The 17,960-nt window shown below is 28.4% G+C and overlaps 3 protein-coding genes across 4 annotated transcripts; 2 read left to right on the plus strand and 1 right to left on the minus strand.

Annotated features, from left to right (window-relative positions):
• The first annotated feature begins 443 nt into the window (after nucleotides 1–443).
• LOC117232264 (glycogen debranching enzyme) lies at nucleotides 444–10,012 on the plus strand. 2 transcript variants are annotated; one of them, XR_004493098.1, is made up of 26 exons: nucleotides 444–564; nucleotides 1,166–1,415; nucleotides 2,265–2,388; nucleotides 2,459–2,648; nucleotides 2,728–2,935; nucleotides 3,004–3,138; nucleotides 3,227–3,445; nucleotides 3,523–3,758; nucleotides 3,858–4,070; nucleotides 4,146–4,340; nucleotides 4,422–4,551; nucleotides 4,633–4,756; nucleotides 4,870–5,135; nucleotides 5,246–5,404; nucleotides 5,484–5,692; nucleotides 5,767–5,970; nucleotides 6,053–6,285; nucleotides 6,364–6,453; nucleotides 6,559–6,736; nucleotides 6,808–7,164; nucleotides 7,252–7,399; nucleotides 7,484–7,847; nucleotides 7,920–8,128; nucleotides 8,209–8,394; nucleotides 8,492–8,709; nucleotides 8,792–10,012. XR_004493098.1 is itself a non-coding variant. In XM_033491538.1 (26 exons), exons 2-26 carry the CDS (start codon nucleotides 1,293–1,295, stop codon nucleotides 8,855–8,857), a joined length of 4,803 nt encoding a protein of 1,600 aa, XP_033347429.1. In that variant the 5' UTR covers nucleotides 445–564; nucleotides 1,166–1,292; the 3' UTR covers nucleotides 8,858–10,012. The 2 variants fall into 2 exon arrangements, 1 of the variants encoding a protein (XP_033347429.1); XM_033491538.1 differs by having other exon boundaries at nucleotides 445–564; nucleotides 8,473–8,709.
• LOC117232267 lies at nucleotides 8,858–10,572 on the plus strand. The gene has a single exon (XM_033491542.1). The coding sequence runs from the start codon at nucleotides 9,035–9,037 to the stop codon at nucleotides 10,238–10,240; it is 1,206 nt and encodes a 401-aa protein (XP_033347433.1). The 5' UTR covers nucleotides 8,858–9,034; the 3' UTR covers nucleotides 10,241–10,572.
• Nucleotides 10,573–11,780: 1,208 nt separating this feature from the next.
• Nucleotides 11,781–17,320, minus strand: LOC117232265 (LMBR1 domain-containing protein 2 homolog). The gene is made up of 11 exons (XM_033491539.1): nucleotides 17,109–17,320; nucleotides 16,222–16,692; nucleotides 15,808–16,148; nucleotides 15,531–15,741; nucleotides 15,284–15,460; nucleotides 14,172–14,349; nucleotides 13,913–14,094; nucleotides 13,575–13,814; nucleotides 13,304–13,505; nucleotides 13,082–13,201; nucleotides 11,781–12,328 (listed from the first exon to the last, which is right to left on the minus strand). Exons 2-11 carry the CDS (start codon nucleotides 16,393–16,395, stop codon nucleotides 12,084–12,086), a joined length of 2,070 nt encoding a protein of 689 aa, XP_033347430.1. The 5' UTR covers nucleotides 16,396–16,692; nucleotides 17,109–17,320; the 3' UTR covers nucleotides 11,781–12,083.
• Nucleotides 17,321–17,960: the final 640 nt, after the last annotated feature.

A 17,960-nucleotide genomic window follows, 5' to 3' on the forward strand; every position in this document is an offset into this window, starting at 1 on the left:
AATTTACGAATAACAAGAATATTGTAAATGTTAGCTTAGAAATCTAACTACATATACATAAAACTAATTCTACAAATAAATTTTAATTACATGTGAATTATATGTAATTATATAAGTAAATTTATAGTAACGAATCCAAATGCAAGAAAATTATGAATTTAAAAAATTAACTTTTTGGAAGGGAAAACATTTGAAGTTTTAACATGAAGTTGCCGTGGATGACTACCCAATCAACGTGTTCGAATTTCTGCAACCTGTCGTCTGCTTCTTCCGTTCCTTTAACAGTTTAACTTGAACCATGCTCTCGTTTTTGTGACCTTCAAAGTTGTCTTTATAAAATAGAGGTCAAATTCGAAAGAAACACATTATTCTTTATTAATATTAATGTATTATATAGTGAATTATATAGTGAATTATATTAAATTATCTTTGTAAGAAACTTACAATCTGTTTTTTGTTCTGTTAATTTATACTATATTGTTTCGCGTATATTATATTTTCTTGTTATTTTTTAATGAAAGTATAATATTTTTAGTCTTTAGAACGTGTTAGCAGAGTTGTCAGGTATGAGAAAAAGAGAAATGATAACTTTAAGGGAAAATAGTAATACTGTTTCCTAAAATCTTGCAAATTGTTATACTGCATGTGCTAATTGTTTAGAGTAAACTATTAATTGTGACTTTACCTTTATTAACCCACAAAATACATGTGAAGAATTGTATATGTATATTGATATACATACATTTAAATTCTAGTAGTTATAATCCTGTCATATGTAATAGTTTTTAATGTGCTTTCATATATATAATTTTTCTGGTTCTGTAATTTTATAGTTGTATAACAGAGTTGAAATAATTGATGATTCAATGTAAATCTTTCTTATATAAATTTTTTAATGTTGTAAAAAGACATATATGTATGTATTTATTTTATATGTATCTTTAACTATATATATTATGTACTTTTGAAAAATTAAATAAAATAGTTTTTTAATTACATCATCTTGTTTTAATATAATATATACAGCAATAATTTTGTAATTAGTATAATAAAATTATTTCCATTCATTTTTAATGTACAAAAAATTAATTTCAATTTTGATTAGATTAAAAGCAGTTAATAAGCAGCTTCTTGTAATTAAAGTTTTCCTTTATATTTGTTATAGGTAATACAAAAGTGGTATTTGCTTAAATAAAAGCAACAGTACATAACATAAATGCTATGATAACATAGAACTAGTTGAAAAGTCATTGTCTTCGATAACAATTTCAGCTATATGATTTATTTTGAGAATGGGTTTTATACTTACAATAAGTTATTTTTTTTGTGATGCAACAAGGACATTAATAAGGAAACTTAGGAGCATTCTTCAACATCTTTGCAAATGCCGCTATTTAAAATGCCTTTATTATTATGTAAGTTTGGATATAATCATGATATATATCTTAATACCCTCTGCACTTATATCTTTAGAATGATAAGGATATTATTGCTGAATTTAATTGGAATTGATAGCATATCATTGTAATGTCTTTGTAACATTTGTCTAATATAACTATATAATGATCTAATCAAAGGAGGTATCTTGCACACAGTGTTAAATATACTATCTTTATTATATATGAAATGATTTATATTTCAGGCTAATATTTCAATGTTAAAATAGTGCTGAATTATTGGAAATAATAACATCTCTATTAAATTTACTAGAAATGTAGTAGTAGTAGATAGATAAAAAATAGTAATATAAATAGACAATTGATGTTATGTAGTACAAAGTCTATCCCATGTTTATATTATTACAAAGAGGTAATCCAAGCATGTAGAGTGAGAATATCTCTGGACTTTATGTATGTTCATGCAGCATAACTTTGTAATCTAATACTATGCTTTTTGCATGCTTGCTAGCTGCTTTGTGTTGATAACTTATATTAAGCGACTTGTAGACTAAGTATTTATTCATTTACCACAGTTCACGTGTAAGTACTACTCCTAAAAGTACTATAGGTTTGTCAAAATTGTATATATTTTATTAATTTAGTATATCATTAAATAATTATTCTCATATCTAAATGTTTATAAGTATTTGTTATATGCACACTTTTTATTATCTAATTTCTTATTCTAAAAACTAGATAAAATATTTATAATAATTTTAGAAGGATATAAATTTGTATAAAAATAAGAATATATTACAAATAATTAAAGAGTAGTATAAAAAATTGTGTGATATTGAATTACAAAATAGGTGCTTGTGTCTTTAGGCAATGGTAGAAGATATGACGGAACACATGTCAACAACTGAAAATCACGAGTGTGAACAAATAAGAGTCTTAACTCTAAATAACGGGGAACATCTGGATGGTATATTATATAGATTAAAAAAAGGTATGTAAATTCTATGTTACTTATAATTTTGAGGAAAATGAGTGTTATAAATTAGAACAATTTTTAACAGGATGGAGAGTAGAATTTCGTTTAGGTGCTTCTCTTTTTGGGAAGTCACTTGATCTTTTTATAAATTATCCTTTAAGGGAAAATAAAAAATTTGAAAGGCATACATATTATCCATTAGAATGGGTTAGTGAAACAGCTAATATATCTTTATTCTTGGCTGGTTCATTTCACTATTATCTTATAGATCCTAAGTAAGTATTAAATATAAGAAAAGATTATTGACATAATAAAATATATTGTTCACAGTTTTTAATATATCAAATTTTTTAGTTCTGAAGATATGAAACCTATTGCTTCTGGATATTTACTAGTGGATCCAGAACTTAAAGTAGGAGAACATGGAGATGATTTACCATTGGATTGTATTCAGTGTCAAACTGTTCTTGCAAAATGTCTAGGACCATTTTCTACCTGGGAAGATAAACTACTAGTGGCTAGAAACTCTGGATATAATGTGATTCATTTTACACCAATTCAGGTATATATTCCATTTTTTTGGATAATATATTGAACTAATACATCTAACTTACATAATTTATGTTTTAGGAACTGGGATATTCTAAGTCATCTTACAGCCTTAGTGACCAGTTGAAATTAAATCCTTCTTTCAATGATGATGATAAATCAGTTACATATGATGATGTTGAAAGACTAGTAAATAAAATACGCAATGAATGGAATGTTAGTGTAATATATAATTTACTATATTTTATAGCTTAATCTGTTATAATATTCTATAATATCAGCCTGTAAATGTTGTGTGTTTCAGATGTTGAGTATATGTGATATTGTTTTGAATCATACAGCAAATGAAAGTCCTTTTTTGGTATCTCATCCAGAATGTACATACAATTGTTTGAATAGTCCTCATTTACGTCCTGCATATCTTTTGGATGCTGCACTGTTTGAATTGACAATACAAGTTGCAGCTGGAGAATGGGAGTTTAAAGGCATTCCTTCAGTAGTTGAAACTGAAGAACATTTAAATGTGAGATAAATGTATTATATTAATAATTACTAACCAGTACAATATATTATGTATGCTTGTTACTTCTCTATTTTTAGTCAATTCGTCATGCACTTCATACATATTTTTTACCGCTTGTGAAAATACATGAATTGTATATATTGGACATCAATGAAACCATCGCGGAGTTTTTGAATTTAGCACGAAATCAGATGCCCCAAGATACTGTTGAACCTATATCGGAAGATATCAAAATAATAAAAGATCCGAAATTTCGTAGATTGAAAGCAACTATAAATATGCAACTTGCTTTAAAAAAATATAATATATATAGGTAAATTATACCAATAATGGTCAGAATACCAACTATCAATTCAAAAAGGTTTCGATTTAGTTAATGTTCTAAACTTAAAGCTTTATATTCTTATTGCAGAACTGATTGTTTTGATGAAGAGACTCGTTTGAAACGCTGTGCCGAAGACTTAAGAAAGAAATTACAAGAACTTAATAACATGATCACTAATGAAATACAAAATCATCTAAATGCTGCAGTTGAAAATACTATTGCTGGTATAAGATATTTTAGAGTGCAAGGTGATGGGCCTAAACTTAAAGAAATAAGCGAAAGAAATCCACTTGTTCCTAGGTACATAACTGTTCCAAAATATTGCTATTTTGATATTTTATTTATATAAATTATGCTAAAACATATTATCTTCAGATATTTTACTGATTATGGAGCACCACAAACATTAACTGAAAGAGAAGCAACAATGTATTCTGATGAAGGCTGTTATCTTATGGCTCATAATGGATGGGTAATGAATGGTGATCCTCTAAAAAATTTTGCTGATCCTGATTCTAATGTTTATATAAGAAGAGAACTTATTGCTTGGGGTGACAGTGTAAAATTAAGGTAATGCTACTACCTTTGAAGTATAAAATAATAAAAAGATATAAAATAATTAAAATCAATAATATACTACATTTGTTACAGGTATGGAGATAAACCAGAAGATTGTCCTTTTCTATGGCAGCATATTACTGCTTATGTTACACAAACAGCTAAAATTTTTGATGGTATTCGCTTAGATAATTGCCATTCGACCCCTATCCCAGTTGCAGAGGTATATTTAATTTATTAAAATATTAAAATATATATCTAATGTAAATTTATGTCCATATTAGTGAATTCTTAATCGTTCCAGTACATGCTTGATGTTGCTCGTCGAATTCGTCCAGATTTGTACGTTGTTGCCGAATTATTTACAAATTCCGATCAGAAAGACAATATATTTGTTAATCGACTTGGTCTCACTTCCTTAATTCGAGGTTCGCAAATTTATTTTATAAGCTGTGAAGCTTTATAAGATACCAATATATAATACATGTATTTATAAATTTTTATTAAATCTTATGAAATCTTTTTCATTCACTCAAAACAGAAGCTATGTCTGCGTGGGATAGTCACGAAGAAGGTCGTTTGGTATACCGATATGGAGGCGAACCAGTAGGTGCATTTTTGCAACCACGTAAACGGCCTCTAGTACCAGGCATAGCACATGCACTATTTCTAGATTTAACTCATGATAATCCCAGTTCTGTGGAAAAACGTAGTGTGTTCGATTTACTTCCAAGTGCTGCTCTTGTATCAATGGCTGCGTGTGCTAGCGGCAGCAATCGTGGATACGATGAATTAGTTCCTCACCATGTAAGTTGGTTTTATTGTAATATTTATAGTTATATTTAGAAGATTTCAATTATAATAATATTTGAGAAAAGAAATAATCTACGTCCTCTAATCCTAATAAATCCTTACAGATACATGTTGTAGATGAAACAAGACAATATTCATGCTGGGCAGATGATGAATCTTTGATAGATGGTATCAAATTTGTAGGTTTAAAGACTGGTATAATTGCGGCGAAGAGAGCATTAAATGATTTGCATTATATTCTCGGGCAACAGAAGTTTTCTCAAGTATATTCTCATAATACATAACGCATAAGAAGTGCTGTTTCCGTATAAATTTTTGAAATATTATTTATTAAATTTACAGGTATTTGTTGACCAGATGGATAGTGATATAGTAGCTGTAACAAGACACTCTCCAACAACTCATGATAGTGTAATTTTAGTCGCTTTTACAGCGTTCAAACACCCCGATCCTAATCCCATTGATTTGAGAAGATATGTGAAACCATTACGAGTGGAGGGTGTAATGGAAGAAATTATTCTGGAAGCATCCTTATCTCATATAGAAGCTAAGTAAGAAATGTGAAATCAATCATTTTTCATGTTCGTTATTACGTATTGACATTTTGACGATATATTGTTTTCAGAAATGGTACTTCACCTTTCCATTATCCTGAAAAATATGTACAAGATGAAAATTACATAAATGGTCTCTCGGAATATGTACTAAGACTTAAAGAACACATACAAATTTGTGATTCAGAAATCTTGGAGAAAGTTGATTCTGGTGATCCTAAAATAACTCAGCTTAATTTTGTAAACTTTCAACCAGGTTCTGTCGTTGCTATTCGGTAATATTTAATGACTCTTTTTGTATAAATTTTTCATAAATTTTATAACATATATAATAAATATTGATATATTTAATTTCAGAGTATCTCTTCATGCTAATATAAAACCTGCTCTTGCAAAACTTCATAATACTATTTCAACTGTAACATCACAGAGAAGTTCCGATATACGTGTTATTGTCTCTCGTATGAACTTAGTAGATTTAAATAAGGCCCTATACCGGTGCGATCAGGAAGAACGCGATGAAACTTCGAATAGATTTGATGTATACGATATTCCTGGTTATGGACCCCTTGTTTATGCAGGTTTACAAGGTAAGTTAACAATTTGAGCTACTTCGTATCTATATTTTCCATGCCTATTAATGTAATACACATTACATTTATTTTTAGGTATAATTTCCTTGTTAGCAGATATTCGTCCTAATAATGATTTGGGACACCCAATGTGTATTAATCTCAGACACGGTAATTGGCTAATAGGTATGTACTAGAACAAATATTAAAACAAATCCATCCTATTATTAACATCACTATGTTTCATTATATAATTAACGATTGTTAATATGTTTAAACAAATATATACAGATTATACTTGGCAACGATTGAAAGAAGATGAAGGAACTAGAACTCTTGGAGAATGGCTCGAAGAAGCTACTGAACCATTTAAATTAATACCTCGCTATTTAGTTCCTAGTTACTTCGATGTTATAATTGTAAACGTTTATATGATACTTCTTGAGCAATGCTATAATCTAATGTCAAGGTACTTTACACTAAATATATCTTTGTTTTTAATTTTTTGTAAACATTTACTAATTCATTGCCTCTTATTAGCTTTGTGAAAGAAGGTTCCACTTTCGTTAAAATTCTATCTTTAATTTCTATTCAAATGGGAGGAATAGTAAAATCAGCTCCGTTACCAGATTTGTCTCCAAATATAGATCCTCCCAAACCAAAGATCAAACAATATAATGGCGAAAGTGAACAAATATGTATGACATTGTCCGCTGGTTTACCACATTTTACCACAGGATATATGAGAAATTGGGGAAGAGACACTTTCATTGCCTTAAGAGGACTACTGATATTAACAGGCAGACATGCAGAAGCACGATTTATTATCCTTGGCTATGCTGGAACTATGCGACATGGTCTTATACCAAATTTACTTGATAAAGGAAAGAATGCTAGGTGACAAATAAATTTTTAATTATTGTTATATGAATACAATTTCTAATTATTGTTGCACCTTTTAAATAACTTTTTTATGTTTTTTAGATATAACTGTCGAGATGCTTTGTGGTGGTGGTTATATACAATTCAATGTTATATACAAGAAGTACCAAATGGTTTAAAAATTTTAACAGACAAGGTTTCGAGGCTGTTTCCAACTGATGATTCTCCCCCACTACCTGCAGGACAAGTAGTACGTAGAAAATATTCTTTGTAAATAAATTATATATATTAACATTTGTTTTACACATGATATATATTGGAAATAAAATTTTAGGATCAGCCACTACATGATGTTATTCAAGAAGCTCTCTTGATACATTTCCAAGGACTTTGTTTTAGAGAAAGAAATGCTGGAAGACAGATTGATGAACATATGACAGATCGTGGTTTTAATAACCAAATTGGAGTGCACCCAGAAACAGGATTCGTATTCGGTGGAAATGATGCAAATTGTGGTACATGGATGGACAAAATGGGATCTTCTGAAAAAGCTGGTAATAAAGGAAAACCAGCTACTCCAAGGGATGGTTCAGCAGTAGAAATAGTAGGTCTAAGCAAGAGTATTCTCAGTTTCTTGGCTGAATTGTATAAGCAAAATCTTTTTCCTTATGGTAGTGTGCAAAGAAAAAATCGGGATGGTAAGAAATAAATTTTGTTTACGTTTTTCATTTATTTCTAGCTTTTTTCACTACAGTTAATGTTTATTCCAGGCTCTACTGTAACATGGAGCTATAAACAATGGGCAGATAAGATTTCATTAAATTTTGAGAAATATTTTTACATCAATGAAGTGCAGTTAGAAGGAGAACTTAAATCAGAACTTATTCATCGTCGTGGAATTTTCAAAGATAGTCATGGAGCAACACAAGCATGGGCTGATTACCAATTACGATCTAATTTTCCAGTTGCAATGGTTGTTGTAAGTACATTTTTATAGTTTTTTTATTCTTAAAATGTATGTGCAATTTGGATAATATTCAAATATCATTATTTTGAAAGGCTCCAGAATTGTTTAATCCGGAACATGCATGGATAGCATTAAAAAAGGCAGAAGAAGTTTTATTAGGGCCGCTTGGAATGAAAACATTAGATCCTGCTGATTGGGCGTACAATGGATATTATGATAATTCTAATGATAGTGGAGATACTAAAATAGCTCATGGTTGGAATTATCATCAGGGGCCTGTAAGCAATGTTCCTTAATATATTACTTTAGTATAAACTGCTCTGATATAAAACTAATAATTTCATGGCATCTAATAGGAATGGGTTTGGCCCATAGGCTATTTTCTTCGTGCTCGACTATATTTCGCTCCATTAGTTGGAGGAAAGGAAGAATTACGTCGTACAGTCGAATCAACTGAAATTATTATTTCTCGACATTTTATAGAGGCATCTACAAACCATTGGAGAGGTCTCCCTGAACTTACTAATAAAGATGGGGAATATTGCAAAGATAGTTGCAGAACACAAGCTTGGAGTGCTGCTTCTATATTAGAAGTTTGTATATATGCTGTTAATGGTATTTAGAAATAGTTCCGTTATGTCATTGATTATCACTGTACCATATATTTCATTCTAGGTTCTTTACGACTTAGATAAAATTAAACGGGAATTACGATCCGAGGAGAATGAAAGAACGAATTGATATAATTTTGCGTGTGTTCACCACCGCCAATTACACTTAGAACATTTACGACTAGAAAAAGAACGTAGCGTTAGAAGTAAAGATCACGATAATAAATGGCACATATTTAACACAGCTATAGAAACACCAAGCACGGAGACACACGCATTTGGTAATCCGCACATAGACAAAATCAGTATGCTACCGTGCAAATTTATAAATGTTGACACCAGATGTACAATTGATGACGTTTTCTTAATGCAAGAACTTAAGAAAAATGAAAGTAAAAAAGACATTAAACATGATTATGTATCTTCTACTGTTGTTAGCAATTTGGAAGTAATTGAAACTATGTCAAATATAACAGAATTATCAATGGTATCAGAAGGTGAATTTCATAAATCAGGACAACTTATATATGGAAATGAACCTTTAAAATACGAGAATAAATCTCTAAATAAATTTCAAAGTGATGTAATTGACCAAGTTGATATATTAACAAAACAAAACATAGAGAAAAGTAATGCATTGACGAAATACCCATCAAAAGTGGATCACGTTTATGAGGAAGTCAATGCTCTTGAATGTGATATCATGGATTATTATGAAAAATATAACCCTACAACGGCGAAAACTTTGATAAATACACTTTTTCTTCCTCTACATAAAATTTGTAAGAAATGCGCCAATTTACAAAGCAGTCCAGTATATTCTGATCTTTTGATATATGCAAAGAAGCCTTTATATGCGAAGGAAGTCTATTTACTGCAACAAAACGAAACTTTACAGTTTAGGTATTGTTCAGAAGGTGGTAAACATGACAATACATTATATTTACAGTACAATAACGTTCAGCACTGTTTACTACTTCATAATTACTTAAAAACTAATGCTTCTAGTATATTCTATTTTTATGGCTCACCACAGGATATTTTTGATTTAAAAACAACATTAAAAACAAGTATCCTTGTTATAAATAGCAATACGAAAGGAATAGTAAATACAGAGTTATATCATCGTTGTACAAGTAATTTTTATACAAGGATATCAAATAATGGTATTGCACCTGCAGCGTTTCATATGGATCATGGTAATATTATACGCTCTATAAAACACGTTGAATACGATACTGATTTGCAAAACTGGATGAATTATCGTAACGATGTATTTCGATCACACAATCTCAAACAAGATGATGTAGTTGATCATCGCGCGAACAGATCTAGTTTATTATTATTAGAACCACTACTGTTAATGCCAGAATTAGGAAATTCTAGGTATAGGCACAGAAAAAATCGTATTTCACAATCAGAGCACATAAAAATAGTAAAAATAGTAATTGCCTATACTCTTTCTTTCTTCATTTTAGCAACAATCACATTTTATATAGTTTATTTCACTTAATAAAATATAATATTCTTTTATACTCGTTCTTCTATTTTTTGCATGGAACATTTTCAGAATCTAATTTTATTTAGTATTTAAAACTATTAAGTTTTTTGCTTCAACCTTTTGCTACATAAATACCAATTTTGTCTTTTTTCGTGTATTCTTTTGCATGAAACTTTCATATAATAAATTTAATATAAACTGTATGAATTGTTATGTTTATCATAATTGCTCTGTAAATCATTAACATTTGTTACCGTAATTAAAAATTTATTAATCTTTATATAATTATGTAGAGTATTCTTATACCGTTTTAGAAAATGATTTATATATGATTCTGTTAAAATCATAACCATACCAAAATGTACAAAAAATATATTTAACTAAAAATAAAAATTTCAATTTCAAAAGATTTCGGTGTTTTTAAGATGGTAAAATGCGATTAATCGAATGCTCAAGTAAGGTTATTAAAATTTGTTATTTTTATTAATGATTAAATGAAATATTTATTAGCAAATACTATTACTATTGCACGTATATTTTAAATACATATTTTTTTATCCGTTCCCATATCTGTATGAAATATTTGCAATAAAATTGATATATATATTCAATTTTGCATAATGGAGAAAATATTTTTTTCCCTTCCAAAATTCACACGTCTACTTTCTCTATTTTAAAATGTAAATAAAGTTATATTACAGTATAATATAATACATATAATGTTATATAGAACTTACAATGATGAATAAATTAAATTACTAAGTTACATATTTATATGTAATATAAATATCTATTATTTACAAATTTAATCATTTTCAAAATTAATTAAAACTTAATGTCAACCTGAAATATTAAAAAATGTACAAAACTACATAATATTTGTTTGAAGGTTTCATCAAAAGTTCTTAAAATAATCTTTCTTATTACACAACATGAATATCTGTTTATGACAAAAACTTTTATGATAGAAATTCTAAATACATACTATGTAATTTATATGTATATTATATTATTTTAAATATAGTGAATCATTAAGCATAGTAAATTACTCGTATCTTAATGATCTATAAAAGAAGAATAAATATAAATATTTAATATCATTCTCCTCCTAAACTTTACTATATTTTAAATAAAAAGTGATTATATCATACTAAAAAAAAAACAAATTTATATCTAGTTACGTTATCTCTATGAATGAAGCTTATAAAAATTATATTATATTTATTTCCCTTAAATCAATATGATTTAATAATAACTACAGATAAAAAATAGAGATAACAAATAATAAAAAATAAATTTACCCATTAGTATTTATAGTTCACTAAATTGCTGAAACTTTTATAATCTAAATGAGTTATTTTTTATTTTATTCTTTATTTTATTTTACATTGCTATTTTATACTTAAATATGCAGTGCATATATTGTAAAAAATATCAAATACTGTATGAAAAAATTCAATTTTTATATATTAATAAAACTACTAATGTTATTACATTAACGTTGTATAAGTTTGTAAAAAAATTATATAAACTGAAATAAAATAGTAAATCATAACTCCCCAGAATGCGTTTTTATTTGTCTTCTTGAAATTTAGTAATAAGCAATAAAAATACAAAAAACAAATTTCTTAACCACATTGTTTAATTCATTTTTTAACTATATTATTTGTAATATAATCATATGTTATATGATTTGTTACTTGTTAGATGTAGGACTTAATTATATTCACAATTTTAGATCCAATATTTAAAAAATTCTATCATATATCAAGAACAGATCGAATATTTTTTAAATACGAATGTACCTGTTCTATAATTTGTTACTGAGCAAAACCTAAACACTATTAGCTTCTATTTAAATGTCATCGAATAAACCTCTTTGTGGAGGTCCTATGCGATTAGTATTTGCAATAAATGCTCTTGCATTGTCCATATGTCCTTCATAAAAATCATCGGCTTGGTAGCCTGTATCGTAACTATTATTTGCACCATAACTATCAACTCCAGTTGCCATACCAATATAATATTCTGCAGGGTCAAAGTCACGTAATAATCCAGCTCTTGCGGATTCTACCGATTCATCTCGTTTCAAAGGCCGTACTATAATTTAATTAAATACAAAAATTTAATGACATAGATATAGCTATTTGCACTATACAGAGTGTGTTATGCAATTGGATCGAGTTATATCTCAAAATCAGTAAGAGGTATGAAAAAGCTATAAAGGTGAAAGTTGAATGGTATGATTAGATCTTAGGTATTCACTTTTTTAGTATGTAGCAGTGCCCTGGAAAAGTGCAATTGCATTCTCTTTTTAAGTGGAACTCTATAATTTTTTATTAATCACTTGATGTATTTTTAATTCTTCACAAAAAAGTATTAAGGTATTTGAATTGAAAAATGCTTAGTTTGAAAGATATTTGAATTCCAATGTTGAACTTAGTTTATGAATAATAAGAAAATATAAACATAAGCATCTGCCTTATGTTTTTCCTCCTCCCTCATATGTAAAGTTTCATAAAATTAAAATCGAAATATCCTTTAAACCAAGCACATTCTGTCACAAGTATCTTAATACTTTTTTGTGGAGTAATAAATAATGCATCAATTAAATAATAAATAATTATAGAGTTCCATTAAAAGAAAAGAGTATAATTGCACTTTCCCCGTGCGTCATTGCATATTAAAAAAGTGAATACCTAAGATCTTATCATGCCATTCAACTTTTCTTTTTATATTTTTAACTCTCTCTTTATATTTTTATCTATATCTTACTAACTTTGATATATAAACCGGCTTAATTGCATAACGTACATTGTATATTATCACTTCTTTTAAATAAATTACAAATACCTGTATCGGTACTTTGCCGTGAAGTTCTGTAGCGAGATGAACTGGTAGCGCTACTAAATCTTTCTTGAAATTCGCGTCTTCTATACATCAAATCTTCTGTTCTTTGTCTCTTACGTCTCTCTAAAAACGAGAACATAGACGTAGTTATATGAAAACAATGTTATTTTCATTTCATACAATTTAATTATGATACTCATTATTACTCAAATAAAATAGTTTTACCTCGTTTTATTAACTCTTGACCTTCCTCAACAAGGTCTGTTGTAAACTCATCATCATCAAGAAATTGTTGAAAACCTAACATAGAAAGCAATCTACTTCCTAGACTAAAGTATGTTGCTAGACAAAATGCTAGAATAGCCATTGGAAAGTATACATTAAATCCATCAGATATAATGGAAATAACATCCATATGCCCCATTACCTAAATAAATAAATTACAGAATGAATTTCAAATTTATTATGAAAATCTTATAATTACTCATATATTTACTTGAGTGTAATGAGTTTCCAAAATGTGAGTTTTAATAATATGAGAATCCATGTGTATAAGACCCAGAAAGTTTAAACACATCGGTGGTGTAAGACGGCATAACATCATTCCACTAAATATTAAACTATACTCATTAGTCTGATGATGGGGTGCCAAGTAATATAAATTCAATACACGAATTTTTAAAACAGTTGAATAAGCGCAGTAACAAAGGTAAGCAATTATCATCATTGATAATATCTACAAAAAGCATTTTAATTATCTCTTCCTTCTTTTTGCATTAATTTTTAAAACAAAAGTCTTATTTGTTAATATCAAATCTAAATATATATTCTTACCTCAATAGTAAAATAATCGTAATTTTCTTTAGCTAGATTCAAAAATTGTGCAAATAATGATAACACTGGAGTTTTATTAAAAAATGTTACTTCTGACCATACTACAGCTATTGAAAGACATCCAGTGCAAACAGCTATAATTTTTTGTACATAACTCCTTATGACACATTTCCAATACCACTCTAAAAATTTTAATATATTTATAAAAGCTAAAGAAAAGAGCATGTGTTTCTACAATTATTTACTGTTTAAAGCTTACCAATAACTGGACTGTAAACAACACGAAGTGGAAATGAACGATGTGTAGGGAAAGTTGTTTTAAACCTTTTATCATCACTTACTTGATTTTTTGCTATATCCTCTAAATCAATTATTTTATCAACCAAAATTCCCCATTGAGTTTCTATACGTTGTAAAGTTTGCAATGCTTTTATTGTCTAACAAAAAATAAAAATGAATAAATCATTATGCTTACATAAACAGTGCATTCAAAATGTTCCACGACTCTATTATTAAGAAGCCAGCTTTTAAGGTAAATGAAATTTTGTTATCTATTATGTAACATACATTCCTTTTCCCTCTATATAAATTTTAGATCACTCATACAACTGTTGAAAGGCGTATGTGTAGCCCTCTTTTGAAATTGTATTTAGAACAGCTGCCACATTTTCGTTGCTCTTTTAGTGACACCTTTAGCTTAGGAAACAAAAAGAACTCAACAGGAGCAAAATCTGGAAAATAGGCTGGTCCCAGGCAATCCATCAACCAAGTATCAAACAGCTGAATGGTGCAATCCAGAAGATGTATGACTGACGAAAATAAAGGCCACAAAATCAAAAATGAAAACAATGTTGATCGCATTTTTTGATTCAAGAGGATTCATTGTGAATTTATATCCCCTAGCCAGACCGTAACTAGATCATTTCAGAATTACTTGATCGCCTTTTGAAAAGAATTTGTAGGGTCAGACGGGGCGTGTACTAATCACACTTGATTACCTTGCAATTTTTTGCTAGAAAATCTACTTCTCTACTTCACTCTACTTCTCAAATTTGACTCCTGCTGACTTCTTCCTGTTCCCTAAGCTGAAGGTGGCACTAAAAGGACAGCATTTGGATGATATAGAAACAATTTAAAAAAATGTGAGTCTTTTGAATATAATTTCAAAAGAGGACTACGCACATGCTTTTCAATGGTTGTATGAATGATCTAAAATTTGTATTGAGAGGAAAGGGATATATTGAATACTAGATAATAAAATTTCATTTACCTTAAAAATCGTATTTTTAACAACATTAGTCCTGGGATGATCTGAATGCACAGTATATTTACACATTAGATATATTTAGATATATATGATTAATAACAAACTTGTCTATGTAAACGTATTAATGCTTTTTCGGATGGTGTATCTGTTGGTGTATCATCTGGTAGTTGTCTTCTATTCATTCTGTCTTTTAATTCTGCAGGAATTTTTTGAAAAATCGTTTCTAAATTACAATGAAAAGGATGTCCTGGTCCGATAGATACTGTAGCAGCTTGTAAAGACTAAAAAATAAAATAAATAAACATAATGATAAATATAAATAAATGAGAATTAGATAAAATATTTAATTACCTCAAGTATATCATCTACTGTTTCCTCTGCTTCACATTTATCCAAACTTAATTTAGCAACTTTAAAATAGCTATAATTCAAAGTGTATCCAGGTTTACTAGCATTCCATAATCCCCGAGGAACTTCTACAAGTGCGTATCCAAGTAGTAATACCAGTAAGAATAAACCCCAGGTATTTGATGCAGATGATGCTATAGCTTTTAATTTTTGACTAAAACATATACATACATAAATCCATAATATATATTTTTATATTTATCATACTAATGTATCTTACCCATCAAGATCGAAACCAGGTTTTAATGCTATATATATTAGAAGGATACCACATATGAACAAATAACTTCCATAATATATAGCATTATCTATTAAAGCAGACTTTAGCTTTCCTTGAACTGTGAAATCTCCTGCTTTTATATAAGATTGCATAAGTGGTAATATCAACCATGTTAAACATTGTGAAGTCCAATACACAATCCTCCATAAATTTGGAAATATATGTTCTGGTACATTAGGCCAAGGTTCTTTACAAGTATGAAATGGGACTGTTGTTGTACTGTCAGAGTTTATTTTCGTGCTATTATAAATATTTTGTTCATCACATTGTCTATAAACAGTCTATAAAAAAATATTAAACTTAAATGTATTAATTATTTTAATATTACTTAAATTAGTAAATATTATTACTTACAGATGAAACATCTAAGGGTAAGATAAATATTATCAGCAGTGAAAAATACCATGCTATGAGTACAGAGATTGTAACAATAATATGTTGCCGAAAAATATTACCATATTTATATAATAAAGTGGCAGCAAGGCAAAATGCTACCACAATTTCTGTCAAGAATATTCCAAGAACCATTTTGGTGATTTCTAATTTTATCTTACCATAACTTTATAATTATTTTGATACTTTTTGCCTTTAGTTTTATGACTTATTCATTATCATTTGCATTATTATATTCTACTGCTTCTCGGATCTTTAATTCAGCATCCTTTTGCATCTTCTCTAACTTCTCTAATGTAACTGATTTTAAAGGAATTAATTTAGGTTTACAAAGTATATAATCCAAATTTTCTTCCTGGTATAGCAAGCTTTGCCTAGGAAGGATTATGTCAATCTTTTCTGAAGAATTATCCATCAACTCTGACATTTTTGCTGGAATCAAAACGGATATTTGTGTTTATATATATGAGGTTATATTTAATTTTAAATAAATATTTCTAAATTTTTTCCAAATAGATATAGTACATAATTTCTCATAGTATGTATAAATACATTTTATATTTTTTAATTTACTTTATATAACTTTAAATAAAAAATACAAATAGATTATATACAAGAATTATCGTTCTCAAAATCAATCGCTTGAACATTTGCTGATAGATACAAAATGTAACTATTATAAACACTTTCGAGGGACGCATAAAATATTAAACAATGATAAAGATAATAAAAAATTCGGGTGTAAAAATTAAGAGAAGGTTATTTGTTAATCACGTTCCACATATTTACTTCGATGGCTACCAAAGTCATCTACACTTTAAATTATCGGTATTTATATTATAACGTACTTTTATCATTGAAAAATATACTTTATCCATTTCTTCTTTACAGTAAAATCGTTAGGCATACATTGCACGATACAGTCAAAAATATCGACGTCACATGCACACCGTCAAGTTGTCATTTACGAATAATACTACACGTCCAGAGCCTACTTTAGATCAGATAGATACAGGGTATAGGCTATACAGAGGGTAAATCTGGCAACAATGTCAGGATTCAGAATTCTCGTCTCGATATAAACATAACCTAATGACTATGGCCCCTTCCATAGGTCTCCCGCGATTTTATGAAATGTTTATGTATGGTAACGTTTTGTTATAATAGATGATACTAATAATGTTCTAGTAAAACAATGGTAACAGTACACTAGGACATGTAATAATAGTAACTTTATTCGATATACTGTTTGTCCCTATTTTACCTGCTTAATATATAACTTAAAGACAAAATTCTCAAATACTTATTTTGTACCTTTTATGTATAGAGTTTATCTCTACTTTTATTAAAATATTTTTAAGATGATATAATATGGTAATATTTCATAATTCTTTTTAAATTAATAAATTAATAATTAGATGTTGCGATATTCCCAAAATAAATGCAAAATTCTTGTATTTATTGAAATAGCAATATAATAGCATATTGTGCTACAACAGTAAATCTAGTAAACTAACCGCATGACTTTTGTTTCACGATCTTTTTTTTCGGCATAGGTAAATCACGTTTTCCTAGCATTAGCATCATCTGGTCATCTCTGTAAAATCACTGATTTTTATAAAATTAATTTAGAAGAGTGAAAACTATTGCTGCTAAATATATCTATACCTACTCCGTAGTAGACCCCAGATTTCCACATA

The sequence above is a fragment of the Bombus vosnesenskii genome, unplaced genomic scaffold (genome assembly GCF_011952255.1).
Source record: "Bombus vosnesenskii isolate JDL3184/JDL3185 unplaced genomic scaffold, Bvos_JDL3184-5_v1.1 scf7180000013285, whole genome shotgun sequence".
Classification (NCBI taxonomy): Eukaryota; Metazoa; Arthropoda; class Insecta; order Hymenoptera; family Apidae; genus Bombus; species Bombus vosnesenskii.

What these genes read in the sequence shown, in the direction of transcription:
- LOC117232265 (XM_033491539.1), bottom strand. Translation starts at nt 16,395, where the DNA reads ATGGTTCTTGGAATATTCTTGACAGAAATTGTGGTAGCATTTTGCCTT. An exon ending in CAGTAGATGATATACTTGAG is followed by an intron (nt 15,461 to 15,530) that starts GTAATTAAATAT and finishes TTTATTTTTTAG; the next exon opens with TCTTTACAAGCTGCTACAGT. An exon ending in TGGAAACTCATTACACTCAA is followed by an intron (nt 13,506 to 13,574) that starts GTAAATATATGA and finishes TTATTTATTTAG; the next exon opens with GTAATGGGGCATATGGATGT.
- LOC117232267 (XM_033491542.1), top strand. Translation starts at nt 9,035, where the DNA reads ATGCTACCGTGCAAATTTATAAATGTTGACACCAGATGTACAATTGAT.
- LOC117232264 (XM_033491538.1), top strand. Translation starts at nt 1,293, where the DNA reads ATGGGTTTTATACTTACAATAAGTTATTTTTTTTGTGATGCAACAAGG. An exon ending in AGAAATCCACTTGTTCCTAG is followed by an intron (nt 4,071 to 4,145) that starts GTACATAACTGT and finishes TATTATCTTCAG; the next exon opens with ATATTTTACTGATTATGGAG. An exon ending in TCTCACTTCCTTAATTCGAG is followed by an intron (nt 4,757 to 4,869) that starts GTTCGCAAATTT and finishes CACTCAAAACAG; the next exon opens with AAGCTATGTCTGCGTGGGAT.